We start from the raw sequence: 20,912 nt of genomic DNA on the forward strand, positions 1-20,912 counted from the left end.
TAGTAATGTCAAGTTAAATGATCTTTGTCAGCCCATCTTTTCTTTACAAATGACTCATTATTCTTTCCTGAAGTTGAATAGAGTAATTTTTAAAGGATAAGGCTTTGTCAATTAAGAGGTAATGATTCCATAATTTGGTCTATTGATAATAAGGGAAAGTTCACTAGTACTTCTCAATGCAAGGAATTAAAAGAAAACATTAAGGAGAAGGCAATTAAGGAAAGAAATAAAGCAAAATCGAGTACGGACAAATAGGGTGGGAGATGGTAAATAGTACCAAATCTTTCTTACTGAAATCTCATCCTAGAACAATAGGTGTAATTGTTACAGATTTTTGCAAAAAGGTCATAAATGGAAGAGGTAAAAAGGTTGATATTATTTGGGCTTGGTTAGATTCTGAGTCCACTTTGAATAGCTAATGATTGTAATATTAAGAATTCATTAACTTAATGGAATATGAAAAAAATATATAATTTTACAATGATTATTTCAATTAATTCAGAGTTTCAGCAGCAGCAACAATGGTAACACGCCTATGCCATTAATATTATATTGTATCAATCAAGATAAAAAAAATTCACGCATTATTCTCTATACATATTCCATTAATTTTTTGCCTAATACTCATTTGGATTTTCAACCTCGAGAGTTGATGTTATGCTATATCCCATTGAAACATAATATTTCATAAATTGATTCCCAACAAGGAGTCGAGGTGCTTGAACCTTTGCGTTAATCAGTTCCTTTTCACAATTAACAATTTTGGGACCATAATAGCTACATCATAGTTTACGATTTGGGGGTCTTCAACCAATTTTGAAGGTACCATTTCAAATGATAAGATTGCATATTTGTAAGCCTCAACGTAACAATTAAGAGCTTTCAAAGCATGGGGAGAACCTAGTTTCTTAATTATTTCATTATATACATTCAACGTTGCTTTGGCATTTGCTGCTTCTAATTTCATAATGAGGGTTCCTAGTTGGGTTGTATCCATCGCGGTAATAACTTCGGGAGTAGAAAGTGCTTTCAGGCAAAACCTACGATTTTGAACTGTTGTGCCATTACATAAATTTTCTACTTGTCAGAAGATGTTGTTCGAACACAAGCCATAAGAAAAAAAAAAGGACACGTTAAGGTCCTTGAAAATTCCTTAGCCACCCTTTTTTTTCTTTTCTATTCCATGTACCCTCCATTATCAATCAATAAGCACTCTTGACCAAAAAGAACCCTACCGAGGTACACACCCAATTGATTTTATCAGGACCAGCCTAAGGGTGGTGAGAGCAATACTCACACCTCTTTTATCAATATCCTTCGGAAACCAAGCTGTAAATAGTTCTAGATTCCACATCCCATCCTTAGTTACCATGTCACAAAGTAAACAATCCATCATAAGATTGATTTGAGAAGGCACATGATTGGATAAAAACCAATAGTAGACAAAATTCCAGGTCCAAATAGAATAATATAAATTCTCTCTTGATATGGGTCGTACCTTAGCAAGTCCTCTTCATACGGCTGAACACCTTTCTCTTCCAATACTTCCAGGCACCCTCACTTTCATTCCATACTTCGATCGAAGAACTCGAATCCATACGGCATTATCCTTAGACACCTGATTAAACACCAATTTTGGCAAAAAAATAAGCATCCAGATCCTCTAAATGCCTTAGGCCTAATCCTCCACAAGCATGAGGTTGACAATTAGAGTCTTAATCAACTAGAAACACTCTCCTTCCACCATTAGATGAAACCCATATGAATTAGCTTGCCGATCGTTCAATTTACATGCAAACACATTTCAAAATTTACATTGGTTGTAAAAAATAATTTGGCCAAGAAAGAAGAACAGACTAAACAATAGTAACACTACCTGACATAGAGAGCTGCTTAGCGTCCCAATTACTCAATTTACTACACACCTATTCTACAACAAACTACAATGTAGAGTTAGAAACTCTGTTATAGAATAACGACACTCCTAAAAACATTTCAATATCTTGCTCCCTTTGTAAGCCAAGTAAACTACTTAGCATGTTACTAAGATCATCACCCACTCCTTCAGAAAAGAAAATATTGGTTTTCTGGGCATTGACTCGATGGCCTAAGAAATTACATAAACGATGAAAAATTCCTTTAAAGATCTGAACATGCTTTAAGTCTGCTTTCGAAAAGATTACAAAATCATTTGCAAAGAACAAATGTGAAAGATTTGGCCCCATTTAGATAGTTTGATTTGTTAAAAAGAACCAAAGAACTAAATGGATCCGATGGCTTGGTTTGATTTCAATTTGCAAAGAAAAACAAAATACTGCAAAGTAACATCATTTCTTTCCACGGTTAGAGTAAAATATCTTAAATGATCTTTGTTTGCCCATCTTTTATTTACAAATGACTCATTATTCTTTCCTGAAGTTGAATAAAGTAATTTTCAAAGGATAAGGCTTTGTCAATTAAGAGGTAATGATTCCATGATTTGTTCTTTTGATAATAAGGGAAAGTTCACTAGTACTTTTTTACTAAAGGAATTAAAAGAAGGCATTAAAGAGAAGGCAATTAAGGAAAGCAATAAAGCAAAATCGAGTACAGCACAAGTTGGGTGGGAGACGGTAAATACTACCAAATATTTCTTACAAAAATCTCATCCTTGAACAATAGGTGTAATTGTTACAGATATTTGTAAAAAGGTCTTAAATGGAAGAGGTAATAAGGTTGATATTATTTCGGTTTGGTCAAATTTTGAGTCCACTTTGAGTAGCTAATGATTGGAATATTAAGAATCCATTAACTTAATAGAATATGAAAAAAATTTATATAATTTTACAATTATTATTTAAATTAATTCACAGTTTCAGCAACGACAACAATGACAACATTCCTATGCCATCAATATTATATTGTATCAATCAAGATAAAAAATTCACACATTATTATCTATACATATTCCCTTAATTTTTTGCCTAATACTCATTTGGATTTTCAAGCTCAAGAGTTGATGTTATCTCATATCCCATTGAGACATAATATTTCATAAATCGATTCCCAGCAAGGAGTCGAGGTGCTTGAACCTTTGCGTTAATCAGTTCCTTTTCACAATTAGCAATTTCAGTACCTATAACAGCTACATCATAGTTTGCGGTTTGGGGATCTTCAACCAATTCTGAAGATACCATTTCAAATGATAAGATTGCATATTTGTAAGCCTCAACGCAACAATTAAGAGCTTTCAAAGCCTGGGGAGAACCTGGTTTCTTAATTATTTCATTATATACATCCAATGTTCCTTTTCATTATATACATTCAATGTTGCTTTGGCATTTACTGCTCCTAATTTCATAATGAGGGTTCCTAATTGGGTTGTATCCATTGCCGCAATAACTTCGTGAGTTGAAAGTGCTTTCAGGCAAAACCTGCGATTTTGAATTGCCTTGCCATTGCATAAATTTTCTACTAGTTGCGAAGAAGGTATCGGGAGGGAAACATTAGCCTTTGGAATAATTGCACTTGTTGGCAAAGAAGAAAGCGAAAAGATTGATAAGAAAATAACTACAACTAAGCATATTTGATTTGGAGGAGCCATTTTCTTGTTGACTATGATATGAAGATATTTTTAATTACAAATTTTGATCTTGTGATTTTTTTAATTTCTTTTACTAGTTTTTATAAAGGTAAATCAAATCTATTTTTTGAAAATTCTTAGTTACAAGAACATACATTATTATCAATTATAACAAAAAAGTTATTTTAAAAATTTTTTAACAAAACTAATTTAGTAATTTATTTTCTAATATAAGTGGTTGCCATTACAATTTTATTGATTTTTCTCTTATTATTGAAAAATTTGGTTGCAATTTTTTTTTTGTGTGTGTAAATAAAACTAATCAACTATACTAAATAATTATAAACGAAATCTCAACTACTTTATCGAACTCAAATTCACCTAACATCTCCTCAAGGAAATTAACAAACACCTACACCTCTGTATTCCTATCGGAAGCCATCTTAGTAAGCCTATCAGCAACTTGATTCCTCTCTCTCAAAATATACTTGACTTACCATTGCTCTACAGTTTTTAGAAACAAAGGAATCCTTCTTATCAAAGGTAAGGACGAACTGGCCAAGTAATTAACCTACAAAGCTTTAACGACTTCCAAGCTATTTGTATGTATCAACACATTCTTGTACCCCTTCTCTGAATAATGGCCAAACCATCAAGAATCCCCTGAAGTTCAACTTCAAAATAGAACAGCTCCCCAAATAGTGGTTATATCCCTAGATCCATTCTCCATTTTGTTTGCATATAATACACCTAGCAGCAGCAGCAAAACTTTTTCATTCCTAACAGCCCCATCGATATATAGATGCATCCAATTTCCTACTAAAAGACTTTCAGAATCAATACCGAGATATCTAGACAGGTGACTCTTATAGGTTGAATTGTATTGTTTTGCCTAGTTTACGAGAATCTTAATAATTTTAGTAAAACTCCCTATTTTTCCATATACGCCAAGCTATGAAACCAAAGAGACTAGATTAAAGGAACCCCACACTCGGCATCCACACTGAAGAACACAAATTAGTCTCCATCCAATCTAGAAGACTTCTGGAGAAGAACTGGGGCCGATGATTAACAGGCACAATCCACATCCAAACCCCGAACAAGATTTTATATTATAATATGATGTAGTGAACATGCTTGTGAATTTAAAGTATTGAATTGATAGACATTATGATTGTCGTTGCTCTTGCAATGAATGTGGCACCTTGTAGCTCAGACCTGACGATCGAGTCAAGTATGGGGTGTTATAGGACATGTAAGATATATTGTCAGTCTAGACAATCACACCTATGTCTCTATCTTCTAACAGCCATCCGCTCCAATACCCAAACATTCATTGAATCAATTTGCTTGAATTTCGATTCTTTAAACTACAATCCATTTAGATTGCCTACTAATAGAAGTTGTCTTCTCACACCATCATCCTTCCACGTAATGTAACTTAATATTAGTTAAATGTTTGGTAATCATTAAGCCAATATTTACTTATACATTTTTCTTTGCACACAAAAATCTTTAAGTATAAATACAAAATATAATAATGTGAATGATGAAATAAGTACACTAAAAGTACTAAATCCCAACAAGCTCAACATGTTTTTTTAACACAAAAAAAGATGATAAGGCATCATATTCTTTTTAAAAAAATAAATTCGAATGAATTTGGAGTATGCATCAATAAAGGATATGTAATACTAAACTCCATTAGAAAAATAGAGAGTTGATCCCTATAAATCCCCAACAACCTGCTGCAATGGAGAATTATACTTAGTAACAGAAACCAAGTTCACAAGCTGAACACAACATACGAAATTTATTTCTAGGAAGTATCAATATTACATTACTACAAACTTTGAACCAAAACTTCAGTTGATGGCTAGCCAAGTCCGCAACATATCATAGCTTGGAGACCGAACAGTAGCTGTAACACCACCATACCCGACCAGATTGCCGAGTCAAGGCATCAGGATGCCACATTCGTTGCCGAAGCAACTACTAAAAATTTCAAATCAATTTATTATATTATTTAATTAATGTAGATCATTAACTAATTTTAGTAACAATTAAATTTATGATAGAACTAATTATGAGTTAAAGGAGCTCATTAAAACATCCACAATTGATCAAATGTCAAATTGTAAAGTTCAACGCTTTATTTTTATTTATTTATTTTATATCATTACTTGAACCGTATTCGGATGTCATAACGCCAATTCATTTTACATATCATCCACTTACCTCTATTTCTAATCTTAAGTCCTTATACAAACATGATATTCAATCAAAGATAACAAAGTTTATAAAACTAACACAAATATTAAAGTTTTACAAATAAGACCATTGGAGGACTTGCACTTGCAAAATTAGTTTACCCACTTTATATATATTTCATATTTATTTCTAAATTATGCCAATCAATTTAATTCTTCATAAAATTTTAACAAAGAATTCAATATCACATCAATTAACAATTATGTACTTATTATTTTGTCAATTCTTTTAAAACATCACATCAATTAACAATTATTTACTTATTATTTTATCAATTCGTTTAAAACATACTCACATGTGTTAATCATTCCATCACCTACAACCATTTTGAAACATTTCAAATTCATTTACTATATATATACATTCATATATTTTTCAACATCCTCCTCTCAATTCCACATCATTTATGTATATATTTGTTAGAATCTGTACCTTTTAGTATATAACATGTGTAATTGCCTAAATTCAAAGTTATCAAAACAGTAGTTTTGAGGCCACAAATTCGATGAGGAAAAATTTAATTTTCTTATATTTTTATGGTCTATTATCTCACAAAATGATTTCGTGAAAATTTCGTTCGAAAATTTTGACATTTGGGCACTCAATTTAGTCAAAAGAACAAAATTGTAAAAAGTGCAAAAGTTGAGTTCTACATGTTAGAGGTGTCCAATTGTTATGAAACTTTAAATTGGAAGTCCTTATATGGTAATGAGACCATTGGTTAAGATGGTAGACAAAAATGGACATGAGATAAGTGAAATAGGAAATTTTTAAGTTAGGGGAAATTTGGTAATCTAATAATAAAAAGAATTAAAAATGGAAAAAGATGGCCAAAAATATCATCTTCTTCATAATGAACGAAATCAGCAAGGGGGAATCCATATTTAGGGTTTTTCAAGGTTCCAATCTTCATAGTAAGTGATTCTAAGCACCGTTTTTAACGCTCTTTACGTTTCTGAGATCCCGGTAGCTTAATTTAGCTTATTCTAGCAATAATTTAACCTAGGGTTTATATTTGGAAAAAATCCATAGGTAAAAAGTGTTTATTTTGATGTTTTATGATATAATATGAAGCTATAAATTATGTTAAACAACTTTTTCTAGTCGATTTTAAGCGAAAACGAGTAAAACCCCATAATCGGTAAAATACCTAATGTTCATAAATACATGTTAGAGTGGGAATTTGATGTTGTCATAGAAGAGAAAAATGTTCAACATGTTATAAAACATAAGAATAAGAGATGAAGTTTATTTTCCAAGCCTTGGGGCAAAAATGTAATTATGTAAAAGTTTAGGGGCAAAATCATAATTTTGACAAAGTTAGAGTCGAGGGCTGTTTTGATGAATGTGAGTATTAAATAAGTTAAATTTTCTATTTTAGATCAAGAAGAATGAAACTCGAGGTTAGACGAAGGGAAGAATAAAGTTGAAGACTAAGTTGGTGAATTGGGTTATATTTGGTACCGAGGTAAGTTTACGGTAAATAAATGCAATATTTCAATAATTATTTTTAATGCTACTATTTTACATCAACTATGAATTTATTTCATGAATTTGTTTGATGTTGATTCAAGTATAAAATGATAAAGAATTAATATTAAAAAGTCTCGTTGATACATGAGGAAAGTATTGGATACAAATGTCATGAAATTTGGGTAAAGAGATCCCATGTAAGACCATGTCTGGGACATGGCATTGGCATCCTTAAGATCATGAGAGGTCCCATTTAAGACCATGTTTAGGACATGGCATTGGCATCCTTAAGATCATGAGAGGTCCTATGTAAGACCATGCCTGGGACATGGCATTGGCACCGAGACGAGAGGTCCCATGTAAGACCATGTCTGGGACATGTCGTTGGCACTGAGATGAGAGGTCCCCTGTAAGACCATGTCTGGGACATGGCATGGGCACCGATATGAGAACATCCCATGTAAGACCATGTCTGGGACATGGCTTTGGCATGTTACGATCAGAAGAGACCCAAGTATCATTATTGTTCCAATGTGGCTCAACGGGCTAGTAAACGAATCATGTATTTGCATTGAAAATATGGCGGCATTATTTGTATGGTGAAAAGTGTCATATTTATACTGATCACAAAAGCTTGAAATATTTGATGACATAGAAAGATTTGAATTTGAGACAACGCAGGTGGCTTGAATTGATAAAGGATTATGATTTAGTTATTGATTACCATCCGGGTAAGGCTAATGTGGTAGCTGATGCTTTGAGTCGAAAATCTCTGTTTGCTTTACGAGCTATGAATGCCCGGTTGTCACTGACTAAGATGGTTCAATCATAGCTGAAATGAGAGCTAAATCGATATTTCGTCAACAAGCATGTGAAGCTCAGAAAAATGATGAGAAGTTACAGGCTAAACGGGTACAATGTGAGTCAAGTAATGATTCAGAATTTCAAACTGGGACTGATGGTTGTTTATTATTCATAGGTAGAGTATGTGTACCGAAGAATTCTGAGCTTATACAGAAGATTCTACACGAAGCCCACAGCAGTACTATGTCTGTACATCCGGGGAGTAATAAAATGTATAACGACTTGAAAAAATGTATTGGTGTCCAGGTATGAAACGTGATATCTCTGAGTTTGTATCAAAATTTTTAGTATTTCAACAGGTTAAAGCTAAACATCAAGTGCCTTCGGGGTTACTTCAGCCAATCACTATACCGAAATGGAAATGGGAAAGAATCACTATGGATTTTGTATCTGGGTTACCGTTGTCTCCGAGGAAGAAAGATGCCATTTGGGTAATTGTTGATCGATTGACAAAGTCCGAGCACTTTATTCCGGTATGCATAGACTATTCTTTAGATAAATTGGCTGAATTGTACGTATCTGAGATTGTCAGACTACATGGAGTGTCTGTCTCTATTATATCAGATAGAGACCCCCGATTTACGTCTCGTTTTTGGGACAAATTACAAGAAGCTTTGGGTACTCAGTTGCATTTTAGTATTGCATTTCATCTTCAGACAGATGGCCAATCTGAACGTGTAATTCAGGTATTGGAAGATATGCTCCTATGTTGTATATTAGAGTTTCAAGGTAATTGGGAAAGGTATCTACCTTTGATTGAATTTGCTTACAATAACAGTTATCAGTCCAGTATTAAAATGGATCCGTATGAAGCTTTGTACAGTAGAAAATTTAGAACACTGTTATATTGGACAAAGCTCAGTGAAAAGAAGATACACGGGGTTGATTTGATCTGGGAAACAGAAGAAAAAGTAAGGCTGATTCGGGATAGTCTAAAAGCAGCTTCCGATCGTCAGAAGTCATATGCCGATCTTAAACGAAAAGAGATTGAATTTCAGGTGGGTGATAAGGTATTTCTAAAAGTGTCTCCTTGGAAGAAAGTTCTCTGGTTCGGTCGAAAAGGTAAATTGAGTCCAAGATTTATCGGACCATATAAAATCATAGAAAGAATTGGATCGGTTGCTTATAGATTAGCATTACCACCGGAACTCGATAGAATTCATAATGTTTTTCATGTATCTATGCTACGACAATATCGATCAGATCCTTCACATGTTATTACTCCAACAGAAGTGGAGATTCAATCGGATATGACTTATAATGAAGAACCGGTTAAGATATTAGCACGGGAAACCAAAGAGCTTACAAACAAAAAGATAAAATTGGAGAAAGTATGATGGAAAAAGCACGAGATTGAGGAAGCGACATGGGAACCGGAAGAGACAATGAGGAAACAATACCCGAATCTCTTTACTGGTAAGATTTTCGAGGACGAAAATCCTAAAATGGGAGAGAGTTGTAATGGCCTAAATTAAAGGTTATCAGAACAGTGGTTTCGGGACCACAAATCCGATGAGGAAAATTTTATTTTTCTTATATTTTTATGGTCTACGATTTCACAAAATGATTTCGTGAAAATTTCGTTCGAAAATTTTGACGTTTGGGCACTCAATTTAGTCAAAAGGACAAAATTGTAAAAAGTGCAAAAGTTGAGTTCTACATGTTAGAGGTGTCCAATTGTTATGAAACTTTAAATTAGAGGTCCTTATATGGTAATTATACCATTGGTTAAGTTGGTAGACAACAATGGACATGAGATAAGTGAAATAGGAAATTTTTAAGTTAGGGGCAATTTGGTAATCTAGTAATAAAAAGAATTAAAAAGGGAAAAAGATGGCCAAAAATATCATCTTCTTCATAGTGAATGAAATCATCAAGGGGGAAGTCATATTTAGGGTTTTTCAAAGGTTCCAATCTTCATAGTAAGTGATTCTAAACCCCGTTTTTAATGCTCTTTACGTTTTTGAGATCCCGGTAGCTTAATTTAGCTTATTCTAGCAATAATTTAACCTAGGGTTTATATTTGGAAAAATACTCATAGGTAAAAAGTGTTTATTTTGATGTTTTATGATAGAATATGGATCTAGAAATTATGTTAAACAACTTTTTCTAGTCGATTTTAAGCGAAAAACGAGTAAAACCCCACAATCGGTAAAATACCTAATGTTCATAAATAAATGTTAGAGTGGGAATTTGATGTTGTCATAGAAGAGAAAAATGTTCATCATGTTATAAAACATAAGAATAAGAGGTGAAGTTTAATTTCCAAGCCTTGGGGCAAAAATGTAATTATGTAAAAGTTTAGGGGCAAAATCATAATTTTGAAAAAGTTAGAGTCGAGGGCTGTTTTGATGAATGTGAGTATTAAATAAGTTAAATTTTCTATTTTAGATCAAGAAGAATGAAACTCGAGGTTAGACAAAGGGAAGAATAAAGTTGAAGACTAAGTTGGCGAATTGGGCTATATTTGGTACCGAGGTAAGTTTACGGCAAATAAATGCAATATTTCAATAATTATTATTAATGCTACTATTTTCCAGCAACTATGAATTTATTTCATGAATTTACTTGATGTTTATTCAAGTATAAAATGATAAAGAATTAATATTAAAAAGTCTCGTTGATACATGAGGAAAGTATTGGATACAAATGTCATGACATTTTGGTAAAGAGATCCCATGTAATACCATGTCTGGGACATGGCATTGGCATCCTTAGGATCATGAGAGGTCCCATGTAAGACCATGTCTGGGACATGGCATTGGCACCGAGACGAGAGGTCCCATGTAAGACCATGTCTGGGACATGGCGTTGGCACCGAGATGAGAGGTCCCCTGTAAGACCATGTCTGGGACATGGCATGGGCACCGATATGAGAACATCTCATGCAAGACCATGTCTGGGACATGGCTTTGGCATGTTACGATCAGAAGAGACCCAAGTATCCTTATTGTTCCAATGTGGCTCAACGGGCTAGTAAACGAATCATGTGCATGAAAGTTCAGTTAAAAGTAAAAATGCAAGCTCAGGTGAGTTATAAGATTTAAGAATTTATTATATTAACAATTGATGTTCAATGATGCAGCAAGAGAAGAGTAAGTTATGAACACAAGTATACTAAGTAAACAAGTAAAAGAACTAGAATGAAATTAACTAAAGAGTAAACTAGAGATATAGGCACTTGAGTTTAATTAATTGTGTTAAATGTTGTTAATTATTTGCTAGTAAACTTACTAAGTTATATGCTTACTTCTTTCATTTTTCTTTCTCTGATAGTATTGTAAAGCTGCTTCAGGGATCCTAAAGAAGTCAGAGATCATCTACACTATCAAGAACAACTACTCGGTATTCTATGATGAAACACGTTTGAGTTATGGCATGTATAGGGATTTAGTTATTTTGCATGTTTGTAATTATGATTTTGCTAAAGAATGATGTGTAAGTATTTGATGATGAATGGTTATTAAAATGGTTAAATATGAAGGTGTTTGTTGTTACAAAAGTCTAGGTGATAAATTATGCATGGAAATCATGAAAGGGTAAAATTTTGCAAAGAAACAGAATTCAGGCAGCACAGTGACGTGACTTTGAAAACATCACCTAGGATAGTATAAAATGAATTAGAGGATGTATGATATATATATAATGAAATATTACTGAGTCTATTTTCATGGAAAATTAACGGTTTAACAAAAGGAATTTTATATTTTGAGATATGTGAATTTTAGTGAGACAGGGTCAGATCTGTTTTTGGAGTCCCCTATTCTGAGTTTAGAAAATCACTAAAAATTGTAAAAAAAACTATTTATGAGTTGTAATTTATATTTCTAGATTCCTTATTGAGTCTATTTTCTGTAGGAACAAGCAAGAACACCATATGAAAATCCTACAATGAGAAAACTTATTTTTAGTGGCAAGAGGTCAGGACAGTCGAGTGATGAAATAGGGGAGAATTTAACTAATAAACTGTACTAATTTGCTGAACCAAAAATTCTAAAAATTTTATGGTAGGAAAATATATGAGTCTAGTTTCAGGAAAAAATTGCAGAAATAAATTTTGAGTCTCGTAGCTCGAATTATAATCAATTTAGTAACTGTTGCGCGATTGGACAAATTTGCTGTAAATAGTGAAATTAATTTTCAAAAAAAAGTTTTTATGCTCTGAATTAGTAAGATAAGCTAAGTAATGCCTCATGCTCGACTCCGGCAACAATCTCAGGTAAGGGGTGTTACAACATGCTTATATGTAACATTATCTATAATTCCACTATTTACTTATGTGTTTATATCAAAATTGTTTACTTGAGTTATAGTCACTAAATTATTTATATATTGAGCTACAGAATTTAAAATTAAGATTCACTTGATGTTTTTGAAGCTAGACTCAAATATATTTTTACCATAGAAATTTTTGTCCTCGAAAATCTTACCAGTAAAGAGGTTTGAATATTGCTTTCTCAGTGTTTCCTCGGGCTCCCAGGTAGCCTCTTCTACTCCATGTCATTGCCAGAGGACTTTTACTAAAGGTACCCTTTTTATTTTTCAATTATTTCTTCTCACATGCTAGGATTCTGATCGGTTCTTTACTGTATGTCATGTCAGGCTAAATCTCAGCCTCCATCAGAGAGATAACATTGGAAGGATCTGACCAATACCATCGTAACATAGACACATGAAAAACATTGTGAATTCTGTCAAGATTTGGCGATAAGGCTAATCATTATGTAACAGGTCTGATTCTATCAGTGATCTCATATAACCCGATAACTCGTGGACTTGACATATCAATACATATGTTTAACTATCCAAACTTATCAAAATAACCATACATACATATGGGCATATTTTACCAATTATACTATCACAAACCAATCACCAACATGCCTATATAATTTTCATGATTCATCCATTACAAACACACATCAAACATTTAAGGCCATTTTTACATATCAAAACATACCAACTACAAGCCATACCAATGGCGAATTTCAACCAAACACATACATGTCATCATTGGCCAAATTTAGCCTATACATGCCATTATAACCAGAATTTAGTTTGTTAAATATATCGAATTGGGCTGATGGACAGTGTGAGATATCTCCGTCAAGCTTCCAACCCAACGAGCTTCTGAATTATATAAAATAGGAAAATAAGACAAAGTTTTAAAGCTTAGTAAGTTCGTATAACATAGAATTAAACTTACCATTATTTCATAAATAATGTAAGTATATAAGCAATATTCAATTAACTTGGCCACAGCCTGAACACATATCCTCATCAAACATGTTAGTCATGTATTTCATAGAAATACCAAGAAGCATAGAGCTCAATAATAGTTAGATTGTCATATACATAAACTTTCCACATCATGAGTCCATATAACATGTACAAATTATTTCAATGTATTTCAGATATATTTGAGTAATAGTTCATTTAGAACCCATGTTATCTCATATTAGAACTTTACCCGTTGAACCTTTTAAAATATCGATGGATAAGAGGGTAGTACACACAAAGTGTACAAATATGTAATCTATCAATTCATATTCAGGAATGCTCATACGAACACATAAATGGGAAGCTCTCTCTCGAGCCATATAATAAGAAGCTCATAAGAGCCATAATCGGGAAGCTCATGCGAGCCATTATCGGGTAGCTTCGGAGAGCCATTAATTGAGAAGCTCATGAGAGAGCCTTTAATTTGAAAGCTCATGAAAGAGCCTTTAATCAGGAAGCTCAGAAGAGCTATATATTGGGAAGCTCATAAGAGTTGCTGTGTGTCCACAACATATGCAGGATCACAACCAATCGGGATGCTCAAAAGAGCTATTAACGGGAAGCTCATGAGAGCCATATATCAGGAAGCTCGTGAGAGTCATATATCATGAAACTCAAGAGATTCAATATCAGGATGCTCATGAGAACTAATAACGGGACGCTCTTGCGAACTGTGATGTGTCTGCAACACATGTAAGACCACAACCAATTTGGGAACCCTGTATTCCATCGAATTTTATTTGTTCAAACAGAACTTAATACTTGTCAGACATTGGCAGATATGTGATTGATTTTCATACATAGCAATTACATAATTCACATACACAACATTCAATTCAAACGTATAAATATACAATTTTAGTTACACGAACTTACCTCGACAATGTTCGTGTACTCAAAAGCTACTAATATGTTACTTTCTCTTTTCCATGATCTAACTCTGTATTTGATCTGTCCAGATCTATATGAATGAATTTAACATCAATTTATATTCAATTCAATCCAATTCACATTTTTGGCAAAATTACCATTTTGCCCCTATACTTTTAATTAATTATGATTTTGTCCCTTGGCTCGGAAAATAAAATTCATGTAATTTAATCCTTATTCCAAGCCTAGCTGATTTTTACATATAAAATTAGCAGCCCATACATTTCATTAAATTCAAATTTTTTCCATGAATTTTTCATCTTTCCAATTTAGTCCCTAAATCATTATTTCATCAAAATTCCCTTAACAAAAGTTGTTTATCTATCAACAACCTTTTATTTTCTACCATAAAAATTCATAGTTCATAGATATTCATCCATGGAAAAACCCTAACACTTTGATAATTTTACAAGTTAATCCCCGAGATAGCTAGATTAAGCTATTACAATCCCGAAAATATGAAAATTATTAAAAACGAGACAAGGATACTCAACTAATTAAGTCAAATAAGCTTTTCTTTCTTCAAGTCTCCATAGCTAGGTTTTCCATGTTTTTAATTTAGGAAAGATGATAATATGATGATATTTTACTTTATTTTATTAGTTATCATCTTTTTATCTTTTACTTTCCAATTTCATCCTTTTTTATCAAATTTTCCATTGATGACTAATCATGTTTATCTACTAAATCCTCTTAATGGTCTATTTGCCATATAAGGACCTCAAATTTTGAATTTCATAACTATTTGATCCCTTTAGCTACTAGAATTTAGCTTTTGCACTTTATGCAATTTGGTCCTTTTATCAAATTAGACATATAATCGGTAAAATTTTCTTAATGAAATTTTCATACGATATTTATATCATAATGCAAACCATTAAATAATATAAAAATATTTTTTCTTCTAAACTCAAATTTGTGGTCTCGAAACTAATATTTCGATTTCACTGAAAACGGGCTATTACACACTCGTATTTTTGAGTTACTTCATATTGATTTATAAGGGTTTCATGATACTCTATTTTGTAGATCTCATTATTTTTTGGCATTGGTTGATGATTTCTCTCGTGCTATTTCGATTTCACTGAAAACGGGCTATTACACACTCGTATTTTTGAGTTACTTCATTTTGATTTATAAGGGTTTCATGATACTCTATTTTGTAGATCTCATTATTTTTTGGCATTGGTTGATGATTTCTCTCGTGCTATTTGGGTATATCTATTAATTACTAAGAAGGTTTTCAAGATTTTCATGTCATTTATTGCTATGATTAATCGTCAATTTTCTTAACTGATAAAGTTTGTTAGAAGTGATAATATGACAGAATTTAATTTCCTCCAGGATTATTTTATTACAAATGGCATTATTTTTCAAACATCTTGTGTTGGTACTCCTCAACAAAATGGGAGAGCGGAAAGGAAATATCAGCATATTTTAAATGTGGATCATGCTTTGCGTTTCCAAGGAAATCTACCCATATTTTTGGGGGGAGTGTATTTTGGTTGCTTCTCATCTTAATGAAATGTTGTTTGGTAGACCTCCTTTGTTTGATGATCTTTGAGTGTTTGGTTGCTTATGTTTTGATAATAATCAATGTTTTAAGGGTGGTAAGTTTGCGAAAGGGAGCCGAAAGTGTGTTTTTATTGGGTATCATTTTGGCAAAAAAAAAAAGGTTGGTATTTGTGTTATATGGATTCTAAAAAGTTTTTTGTGTCCCATGATGTGAAATTTTTTAAGGATATTTTTCCGTATTTGGATGGGAATGCTACAACCATTGAGCCCGACCCTGTTGCTCTGCCATATGGGAGTGCAAACACAATTTCTTATACATATTTTGGTGAGTCAGAATTGTTGCAACCTGCGGTAGTTCTTTTGCTTGTCACTCTGTAGCCTGTGAGTTCACCACCTGCGGATTCTTCGACACATGTGGCGTCTTCTTCTTCGGCCGATGACATAATGATACAAGAGGAATTGGGTAACAATGTGCTTGAATTGGAACAAGGGCATGAGGAGAAATTTCCCTCAGTGAAGCTTCGGGATTTTTTCACTCATATCGCCACAAAGAAAATTTCATCTTTGCCTCACATACTTCAGAGCCTTCCTCAAGTACTCCATTTTCTATAGCACATTATGTTGATTATGACAAATTTACTGTGAAACACCAAAAAATTTTTGCAGCTATTATTGTAAGGGTCGAGCCACAGTCTTTTAAAGAGGCTGTGAAGGATGCAGGATGGCGTGGTGCTATGCAAAAAGAGATTCGTGCTCTAGAGGATAATGACACTTGGTTTATAAAGACACTTCCTCCTAAAAAGAAAGTTATAGGTTTACAAGATTAAATATAACTCCAATGGAAGTATTGAGAAACTTGAAGCTAATCTTATTGTTTTTGGTAATCATCAGGTAGAAGGCATTGACTATAATGAAACTTTTGCTCCTGTGGAGAAAATGCTGATTGTTTATGCTTTCTTAGCTATTGCAGCTTCGAAAAATTAGGAGTTGCTTCAGATGGATGTACATAATACCTTTTTGCATAGTGATCTTAATGAAGAGGTTTACATGAAGCTTTTTCCAGGTTTTTCCCTTAATAAGCTTGAAATGGTTTTTCGTTTGCGCAAGTCTTTGTATAGGTTACAACAGGCTACTCGGTGTTGGTTTGCTAAACTAGTTACTACACTGAAAGGGTATGGATTTCTTCAATCATATTTAGATTATTCTCTCTTTACATACACTAAGGGATCTGTACACATTAATGTGCTAGTTTATGTTGATGATTTGCTTATTTCTGGAAATGATTCCATTGCTTTGAAAACTTTTAAGAGGTATCTCAGTTCTTGCTTCCATATGAAGGATCTTGGTGTTTTGAAATATTTTTTGGGGATAGAGGTAGCTCGTAGTTCTTTGGGTATATTTCTTTGTTAAAGGAAATACACACTTGATATTATTTTGGAGAGAGGTCTTTTGGGAGCAAAGCCCACAAGATCGCCAATAAAGCAAAATCATAGATTGACACATGCTACATGGGCTGTTTTGACTTATCCTGAGTCATACAGACAGTTAACGGGTCATTTGATTTATTTAGCAGTAACCAGACCTGATTTAGCATACCCGGTTCATATCTTATCTCAGTTTATACATGAGCCGAGGCAGGAGCATCGGGACGCAACTCTGTGTATTTTTCGGTACTTGAAAGGCTCTCCTGGTCGAAGGATTCTATTGAGATCTAATAGTGATTTGTCCTTAAAGGAGTATTGTGATTCAGATTAGGTTGCTTATTCGTTAACTCGGCGCTCGCTTATTGGTTGGCTTGTCTTTCTGGGACAATCTCCTATTTCCTGAAAAACTAAGAAAGAACAATTGTTTCTCGTTCTTTCGCTGAGACTGAGTATAGGTTTATGGCTTCCGTAACTTGTGAGCTCAAATGGCTAAAGGCCTTGCTATTGAGCTTAGATGTTCATCATCCTAAAGTTATTCCTTTATTTTGTGATAGTCAATTTGCATTGCATATTGCACAAAATCTTGTATTTCACGAGCGTACTAAACATATTGAAGTCGGTTATCACTTTGTTAGAGATGCAATCCAAGATGGGTTGATTGCACCTTCTTATGTTTCAACCTCTGTTCAATTGGCTGACATTTTTACAAAGGCTCTTAGTAAACCGCAATTTGCATACCTTCTTAGCAAATTGGGCATTGATGATCTCCATGCTCCAACTTGAGGGGGATGCTAGGATATTATTATGCGATATTATCTTTTAGGAATATATTGTATATTATTGTATATCTTTTAAACATATATTTAAGAATATATTTAGAAATGTATTATACTATGTATAAATATTATCTCATCAATATAAGTTAGTTATTATGTAATCAGAATCTCACGAGGAGTTCACCGAGGATGCATGCAAGTGATGGACGACAATAGCAAACAAATCATCGAAGGTGCGTGAAGTTTTGATAATTGTTACGAACTATCAGGTATGGTTAAATGTTAGAAATCTACAAAAGATGATCCAGAAAGCAGGCATAAACAAATTCTTCCCTTACTATATTTAAATACAAGTTAATAAAATTATATTTAAATTACCCGAAATTGGATCATTGCAGAGTATGAAGTATTCTAAGTAAAAAATTGGATGTTCAAATGATTTAATTTTTTATAAGTAAATTGAATTGAAGGATTGAAATGAATTTAATCCTCATTCGAGATCTGAATCTAAATTAACATCTCTTCTATACATACGCACATACTACATTATAAAAATTAATTACTAAACCAGAAACCCTTTTTTTCCCTCGAGATTACAATTTGCAATATAAACCAGAGCAACACCAATGACACCCTTCATTCCGTATAATATACAAAGCAAGACTTCACATCCACAATTATTTATTATCCCTTATTTTGGCACTTTCTTTCATTATGAAACGAGTATAGACAAACTCATCTCCCTAATTCATTTTTGCTGTCATTCCGTGTCCCAATGAAGAAAAATACTGCAAATCATGATTCCCATTGGCAATTTCCGGAGCATTAACAGACGCAGCCGCCAATGCCTTGATGCACGTTTCAGCATCGGGGCCAATAAGGCTAACATCATAGTTCGCACTCATTGCATCTTCACTCAGTTCATCACTTATCATCCCGAACGACCTGATAGAATTTTTATAAACATTCTGGCACGTTTTGAGAGCTTCCAGAGTCGCTGGTGAACTCGGCTTCTTCATCATTTCGACGATGACCTTCAGCGTTGTGTGAGCTTTGGCCACCGCTTCTTTCATGGCGACATCCATGAGTTGGTTCACGCTCTTCGCGGCATTCGCTTGGGCGTTGGAAAGAGCTTTCAAGCAGAAGTCGTGGTCGAGGATCGCGTCGTCACCGCATACTTTGGCAATGAGTGCTTTAGAAGCTGATCCCCTTGATGGAGAAAAGACATTGACAGACAAGAATAATATTGTGAAAATTACATTAATGAAATGACTTTGTGATGCCATTTCAATTTGTGTTTGTATTGAAAGGGTTGATGGATGTTGCTACGTTTTGTTTTCGGATGAATGCATTGATTAGTAAGGTTTTGCCATAGTTTCTTCAATTCTTTTGTAGGAGAAATTGTTTTTGAAAGAGTTGATTTGGGATGAGCAGCGACAACCACAAATTTCCCCTTCTTTTTATAGCATTAGAACTGAACCTTAGTTGATGGCTAGAATTACGATACAAGTTCAACCATGAATTTACCGTCTGTGATTCTTATATGTATTTATATCTTAGATTTTTATTAACGTTTTCTTCTATTTTCTTTTATTAATTTTAAAAGATTAAACCAAAAATGATATTTAAATTATATCAAATTTCTCAATTTAATACTTAAATAGTATTAAAATTATAATATGTTATCTCAAATGATACTTAAACTGTACTTTATTATTCTAAATTACCTCCACCATTAGAAAAACACTTAACTAATCTTTTGTGATGCAAGTCACTTTAAAATTAAAAAGGTTCAAAAAATATCTTTACCTTAAGTTTATTTTTTTTTTAAACTTATAAATATGCATGTCTTTTGTTCTTCATCCAAAAACTCCGGTGAAAAAAAATTCAAGAACACGTCAAAAAAATTATCTAAATTCAATACCTGGCGACAAAACTCAAATTCCAAAAAGCTTCTTTTCCGTTTTTAGACTTCAATTTCAATACATTTCCCACAACGATTCAAATTCCATATATTATTTTTATTAAAAGTAAATTTCTCAGAGAAAATTTATCTAATAGTTAAAAAATGCTAGAAGAAAAGTGTGATGCAGATGGAGAGATTGTAAAACAACTAAAAAGCTTTAATTTAATTAAATTTGATTTTTATAATTTAATTTTTTATTCTTATAATTAAATTTTAATTTAAAAGTATCACATATTACAAAATGACTGGTTAAATGATTTTTTTAACTGCAAAGATATTTGAATAACAAAATCTAGTTGAAATACCACTTAAAGTAATGAAGCACATTTAGGTACCATTTATGATAAAAAGAAAATTACATATCAACTTTAAAAAAAGCATACTTGTTATACTTCCTTTAAATTTGGACACGTGTCAACATAATAAGCTATTTGAAAAACTATCATAATTAGATCTTCAACTCTATCCAATTGTCTTGATGATAAGCCCTCCTAAATCTCTACTCTCCATTCAGCTCTTGGTATCAATAAGAACTTATAAGTAATACTACACAATTCTTTCTGAAAGACCTAAACCTCTCGCTTTTAGGATAGTCCACTAGACAAGCATCCTTGTCAATTACTGACTTTTTAAGTGTGAACACTCCTTAAATGTGAACACACTCCTAAAAACCATCATACCCCACCTTAGCATAACAACCTCGTATTGCCATAATAGAATGGGTCACACAGTACACCTCCTCCCTGATGACAACCACTCTGTAATGGGTTGTCACGTCACACTAATAGATAAAAAGATCTCTTTTATTAATACATTTCTAAACGATGAGAAAGGGACCTTAGAGTCCTTAA

The 20,912-nt window shown here is 33.1% G+C and overlaps 1 protein-coding gene across 1 annotated transcript; it reads right to left on the bottom strand.

Moving 5' to 3' along the window:
• Positions 1-2,963: 2,963 nt before the first annotated feature.
• LOC128041005 (uncharacterized) lies at positions 2,964-3,583 on the bottom strand. Its single transcript, XM_052630262.1, has 2 exons — positions 3,302-3,583; positions 2,964-3,236 (listed from the first exon to the last, which is right to left on the bottom strand). Exons 1-2 carry the CDS (start codon positions 3,581-3,583, stop codon positions 2,964-2,966), a joined length of 555 nt encoding a protein of 184 aa, XP_052486222.1.
• Between the last annotated feature and the right edge of the window lie 17,329 nt (positions 3,584-20,912).

The sequence above is a fragment of the Gossypium raimondii genome, chromosome 5 (genome assembly GCF_025698545.1).
Source record: "Gossypium raimondii isolate GPD5lz chromosome 5, ASM2569854v1, whole genome shotgun sequence".
Lineage (NCBI taxonomy): Eukaryota > Viridiplantae > Streptophyta > Magnoliopsida > Malvales > Malvaceae > Gossypium > Gossypium raimondii.

Excerpts from the sequence above, each read along its gene's own strand:
- LOC128041005 (XM_052630262.1), bottom strand. The coding sequence starts at position 3,583 with ATGGCTCCTCCAAATCAAATATGCTTAGTTGTAGTTATTTTCTTATCA. Across the intron at positions 3,237-3,301 it reads ATGCCAAAGCAACATTGAAT|GCTTTGAAAGCTCTTAATTG; the intron begins GTATATAATGAA and ends GGTTCTCCCCAG.